General features: G+C 40.3%; 1 protein-coding gene across 1 annotated transcript in view; it reads left to right on the forward strand.

The window, feature by feature from the left end:
• Window positions 1-5,750, forward strand: part of CUNH7orf78 (chromosome unknown C7orf78 homolog) — a 71,361-nt gene extending 65,611 nt beyond the window's left edge. Inside the window, exon 6 of the mRNA XM_017867397.1 lies at window positions 5,415-5,750. Within this exon, the coding sequence (XP_017722886.1) occupies window positions 5,415-5,418 (4 nt within the window). The 3' untranslated portion in view covers window positions 5,419-5,750. The remainder of the gene's footprint in view (window positions 1-5,414) is intronic.
• Window positions 5,751-6,571: the final 821 nt, after the last annotated feature.

A 6,571-nucleotide genomic window follows, 5' to 3' on the forward strand; every position in this document is an offset into this window, starting at 1 on the left:
ACAACATGTGGGAATTCAGGATGAGATTTGGGTGGAGACACAGCCAAACCATATCATTCCACCTCTGGCACCTCCCAAATCTTATGTCCTCACATTTCAAAACCAATCATGCCTTCCCAACAGTCCCCCAAAGTGTTAACTCATTTCAGCATTGAACCCAAAAGTCCACGGTCCAACATCTCATCTGAAACAAAGCAAGTCCCTTCTGCCTATAAGGCTGTAAAATCAACAGCAAGTTAGTTACTTCCTAGATACAACGGGGGTACAGGCATTGGGTAAATACAGCAATTCCAAATGGGAGAAATTGGCCAAAACAAAGGGGATACGTGCCCCATGCACGTCTGAAATCCAGCACAGCAGTCAAACCTTAAAGTTCCACATGATCTCGTTTGACTCCATGTTTCACATCCAGGTCACGCTGACACAAGAGATGAGTTCCCATGGACTTGAGCAGCTCCACCCCTGTGGCTTTGCAGGATACAGCCTCCTTCCCAGCTGCCTTCATGGGCTGTCGTTAAGTGTCTGTGGCTTTTCCAGCAACACAGTGCAAGCTGTCAGTGGATCTACCATTCTGGGGTCTGTAGGACAGTAGCCCTCTTTTCAGAGCTCCAATAGTTGGTGCCCCAGTGGGGACTCTGTGTAGGGGCTCCGACAGCCCATTACCCTTCTGCACTGCCCTAGCAGAGGTTCTCCATGAGGACCCCATCCTTACAGCAAACTTCTGCTTGGGCATCCAGATGTTTCCCTACATCTTCTGAAATCTAGTCAGAGGTTTCCAAACCTCAGTTCTTGACTTCTGTGCACTTACAGGCTTAACACCATGTGGAAGCTGCCAAGGCTTAAGGCTTGCACACTCTGAAGTCATGGCTCGAGCTCTATGTTGGCCCCTTCCAGCCATGGCTGGAATAGCTGGGACATAAGGCACCAAGTCCCTAGGCTGCACACAGCATGGGGACCCTAGGCCTGGCCCACAAAACCATTTCTTCCTCCTAGGCCTCTGGGCCTGTGATGGGAAGGGCTGCCACAAAGGTCTCAGAGACATTTCCCTCATTGTCTTGGGGCTTAACATTCAGTTCATCACTACTTATGCAGATTTCTGCAGCCAGGTTGAATTTCTCCTCAGAAAATGGGTTTTTCTTTTCTATTGCATTGTAAGGCTGCAAATTTTCTGAACTTTTATGCTTTGCTTCCCTTATAAAACTGAATGTCCTTAACAGCACCCAAGTCACGTCTTAAATGCTTGGCTGCTTAGAAATTTCTTCTGCCAGATGCCCTAAATTATCGCTCTCAAGTTCAAAGTTCCACAAATCTCTAGGCCAGGGGCAAAATGCTGCCAGTCTCTTGGCTAAAACATGACAAGAGTCACCTTTACTCCACTTTTCAACAAGTTCCTCATCTCCATCTGAGACCACCTCAGCCAGGACTTTATTGTTCATATCACTATCAGCATTTTGGTCAAAGCCATTCAACAAGTCTCTAGGAATTTCCAAACTTTTGCACATTTTCCTGTCTTCTTCTGAGCCCTCCAAACTGTTCCAACCCCTGCCTGTTAGCCAGTTCCAAAGTCACTTCCACATTTTCAGGTATCTGTTCAGCAACAACCCAGTCTACTGGTACCAGTTTATTGTATTAGTTCATTTTCACACTGCTGATAAAGACATACCCAAGACTGAGCTATTCACAAAAGAAAGAGGTTTATTGGACTTACAGTTCCACATGACTGGAGAGGCTTCACAATCATGGCAGAAGGTGAAAGGCACATCTCACATGGCAGCAGACAAGAGAAGAGAGCTTGTGCAGGCAAACTCCCATTTTTAAAACCATCAGACCTCGTGAGACTCATTCACTATTACAAGAACAGCACAGGAAAAACCTGCCCCCATAATTCCCAATAATCCCCCACTGAGTTTCTCCCATGGCACATGGGAATTGTGGGAGTTACAATTCGAGATGAGATTTGGGTGGGGATACAGCCAAACCATATCAATAGGCAAGGGTGTAGAGCAATTAGAACTCCTATACACTGCTTGAGGGGGAAGAATTGGGACAAGTACTTTGGAAAAATATTTTGCAATATATTCTAAAGTTGAACATATACATACATATAACCTATGACACAAAATTCCATTATAAATGCTGTATACTTAGCTGATATATACAATATATTTGTATGCACTAAAAGATAGATATAGGAATGCTTATAGCAGAATTACTTGTGATAACCTTTACATTAGAGACAAGCCCAATGCCAATAAATAATAGAATGGATACATCAAGTGTGGTATATTTATACAATAGATTATACAGCAAAGAAAATGAACAAAATGTTGCTATATACAAGTAATGGGGATGAGTTTCACAAACACACTTAGGAGTTTTTTAAAAGCCAGATGCTATATATATGTACAGTGTATATATATACACACGTATCTGTACATACTATATTATTATTCCATTTATATAAAGGAAAACTCTTGTCCATGTGTAAGAAATCAGGATGTTGACTTCCTTTGGTTTGAAGGGAAGGAGTACAATAACCTTCTGGGTCCTGGAAATGTAGTATTTTCTGACCTTGATGTTGGTTACATAGATGCATTCACTTTGTGATACTCCATAGAAATATTTATTTAATATCTATGCACTATTATATGTATATATAAAACTTTAATAATTTTTTTAATTGGGAGATTCTTTGTAATTGTTTTAAATTTCAAAAAGAAGGAAAGAAAGCCTCATTCATTCTAAATTAACATTCTAATCTCACATCCAATTCAAAATTTCTTTGCTGTTTTCAACAAAAGCCTGTCCTGTAGCTCCGGGATCTGGGGAAGAGAATGTTGCCTCTTGTTTCTCTCTTTCTGCACCTGTCTCAATCACACTCCATTGTTTCTTGGTCTGCCTTTTATCTCCAAGGTGTTGGTGTCTAGAGGAGAAATGGAAGAAACAGGGGCAAAAAGCCCAGGTAACAGAGACTACTGTAATCAGCCATGACATCCTCTGTGTGGCTGATGTCCAAATAGTGACTGGCTTGTGGAGGACATTTTTGCGCATTATTCTCTGTGCTAGACAGAGGCCTCATTTGGCACAGTCCTCTGAGAACCAATATCCAGTAACTTGCCCTAAGTCCCTACCTCAGCCCACTACCTCTTACAGGTCTGATAAGAGGCATCTTATCATCGGTGGGATTACTTACAAGATGGCTGGAGCTCATCCATTTCATCAATTCAATGTGTTTACAGAACCCTCCATAGAGCTCACCAAATGGCGTGAGTACAGAAGACCCCCGTTTCCCTTTCCCCTTTCCCTCACATTGTGAGCCACCCATTTTTGCATCTCTAGATAAGAAGTAGACAAGATGCTCTATAAGCAAATGCACATCCTTAAAACCACTCCTCTACCAGGAGCTCCCAAAACATCTTGTACTAAAGGGCTCCATAGGTGGCTGTTGCAGTTCTGTAGCTCAGCAAGCATTCATCCAGAGCAAGTCTGCTGGTTTCCTTCACTCATATGCACCCTTAATCTTTCTAAATGATAATCCTGGGCATTCATGAATTGGCTTGCAGGGATTACCTTATTTTTTCCTTTCTCACAGAAATCAGAAATGGGTATTCCTCAGGGCTTTCCCTCAAGGGTAATGATGACTCCTTTAAAAAGCAAAGCCTTCAGGGTCGGGCCCAGTGGCTCACACCTGTAATCCCATCACTTTGGGAGGCCAAGGCAGGCAGATCACGAGATCAGTAGGTCAAGACCATCCTGGCTAACACAGTGAAACCCCGTCTCTACTAAAAATACAAAAAATTAGCCAGGCATGGTGGTGGGTGCCTGTAGTCCCAGCCACTCAGGAGGCTGAGGCAGGAGAATGCCGTGAACCCTGGAGGCGGAGCTTGCAGTGAGCAGAGATCGCACCACTGTACTCCAGCCTGGGCAACAGAGTGAGACTCTGTCTCAAAAAAAAAAAAAACAAAGCCTTCAGATGTTTGATTGTTTAATTCCTTAATTTGGACTGAAGAGAGGGTGAGAGTAGGTGGTCTGGCCTATTTACCTTTTAAAAAGCCCCATAGGGATAGAACTTCTAGCAGTTTCTTGATGGTGTTACCAAAACACCAGGGGTTTAGTCTAGGTCCTGCTGCTCACACACAGAAAGCCAATCACTGAGACAACGAGTATTGCCAAGGAAGAAGGCTTTAATCAGGTGCTGCAGTCAAGGAGATGGGAGCTCAGGCTCAAATCCATATCTCTGACCAACTAAACCTATGGGTTTATATAACATTCTTCTGTAGAAAGAAATGTAACAATATGTAAGAAAACAGAAACTAGGGAGGGGCAAGGATGCAGTCATGATGAATGAGGGCTCCAGCCTTCTCATTGTTAGGATGTCATGATCTGGTGAGTTTCAGTTCTTGGAAACCTTTTTAAGAGGCCTCAAGGTCCTTTCCTGAGGAAGGAACTCAGATAAAACAAATGTAAGCTTCCACCTTTAAGACCAGAAAGGTCAATTTCTACGTGCATCAAAAAGAACAGTCTATGGGATTATTGGGTTGGTTTCAATGCAACATAGGAGTTTATATAAAGGAAAACTCTTATCCATGTTAAGAAATCAGGAAATTGACTTCCTTTGGTGTGAAGGAACCCACCTGTCTCCTAGTGTTAGCTTTGAGGCTTTTCCCCCATTTCAAGACAACAGGAAACACATCCCATTTCCACATCGTTTAAAAACTTGTAGTACTTTTCTAAAGGCGCTCCTACCTCCCCTCACCTAAGTGAGAAGCCTCATTGTAATGCTTCCCTGCACTATTCTACCCTACTGGTGCTAATACAGAAGGAAAAGTTGAATTGTGTAAGACAGGATATATTTAGAAGTCCTTAATTTTTGCAGCATTTAATTGGCATTTATAAATCAAACTCAGTAATGTGCAATCATTTTCATAGGCATAACCTCACTCAATAGTCTTCAGACCATGCAACATTTAGTCAGGTATTATTATTATTATTGGAGACAATTATTATTGTTGTTACAATTTTATAAGCTGGGAAACTAAAGTCTTCACTGGGAACTTAATGTTAACATCACTTATTCAAGATAGCACTCTGAAACACCTTGTACTGTTGTTGCCCTCAGTTGCATGTGCATGCTTTCTGATAAGTACGAAAAATAAATTTGACTATTTGGCCAAGAGAGTATAGTTCTACTTCCACATCATAGTTCTAGTCATGTTCAACCATTCTTTTTTGTTATCACGCCTTTATAAGCTTGGTTTTAGTTATTTCAATAGTGAATAAGAGGATTAAGCAAATGACATCTAGCATTTGCAGCCAAGTTTCTGGTCCCAGGAGTGACCTATCAGGTAACTCTCACCCTTTATAGAAGCTGATTCAGTGAATTCTGCTCACACATTTCTCTTTTGTTCATTTAGATAGCTGAAGGAACCAAAACAGCATAGGGCTTCCTGAACTCTGGCCTGAATGTTCATCTCCCGTGCATTTCCCAGTGAGAACATTGATGAATTCTGGCACCTTCCTGGATTCTACGGAAATCTGCACTCTCCCACAGGCTTGAGAAAGTGCTAAAACAACAAATGAAAGTTGCATAATTTGAAATTCCCTTGTTACTGCATGTATCAGAATCCAATCATCAGGCTTTTGATTTAGTCTGTGAAAGTTAGATCTTGCCACTATGAGTGGAAATGCTGATAATGTTGTGCTTTCTGTTAATGTCCAAAGTTAAAGAGATGCTGTAGTCTCAGGTAAAACTAATGTAAGACAAATAAACAATAATAATGCTTACTAATTTTGACCACCACGTTTCTCTAAGGCCAAAGATTGCAAATTTTATCTGTTTGCATCCTTCATAGAAATAAGAATTCTCTGGATATAACATATATTCTACTAAAGGATGACTGTTACGCTGTGTGGGAATGTAATAGTTAAAAATCAAATATTTTTACTTTAAAAAAATACAGAACAAGGTAGTAACCAGAGTTGAAGTCATTCAAATATAAATGGGGCACTTTCCCAGGAGATGTCATCCAAAGACAAAAAAAAATAGGAAAGTTTAATTCATGACACAGTGAAGTTCTTCTATGGTTTAAATTGTTCCTCGAAATAGATTTTATTTCAGGAATCATAGGATTGAAAATGGTTAGTTAAATTTTTTGTTTTTGAAAAAAAAAAAAAAAAAGAATATATGTATGAGGTTTGTGTTCACATATACAAGGTGGCATAGGCTGAAACAATCAACTTTACTTACTATGTTTATGGCATATTGGCATCAATATTTGAATCTTCATTTTTCAGTTTTTTCTAATGCAATTTAAGAAGCTTCTCTGAGGCACTCAACTATATCAAAAGAGAGAAGATCTCCAAGTAACAGAAATACTACATGTCCTTCTTAAAGATCATCAGGCTTGGAGAACTTATAATTCTAACTAGAAGGAAAGGTCTCTCTTTTAACATGTTAAAATACTTTTCTAAATATTTGTTTAAATATTTTGAAGGAAAGAAAACAAATGACTTGAAACTTGTTTCTGATCAAGATTTGATGATTATAATTTAAAATTAATAAAAGGGGAGG

Source organism: Rhinopithecus bieti, unplaced genomic scaffold, assembly GCF_001698545.2.
Source record: "Rhinopithecus bieti isolate Rb0 unplaced genomic scaffold, ASM169854v2 scaffold_3832, whole genome shotgun sequence".
In the NCBI taxonomy this organism is placed as follows: domain Eukaryota; kingdom Metazoa; phylum Chordata; class Mammalia; order Primates; family Cercopithecidae; genus Rhinopithecus; species Rhinopithecus bieti.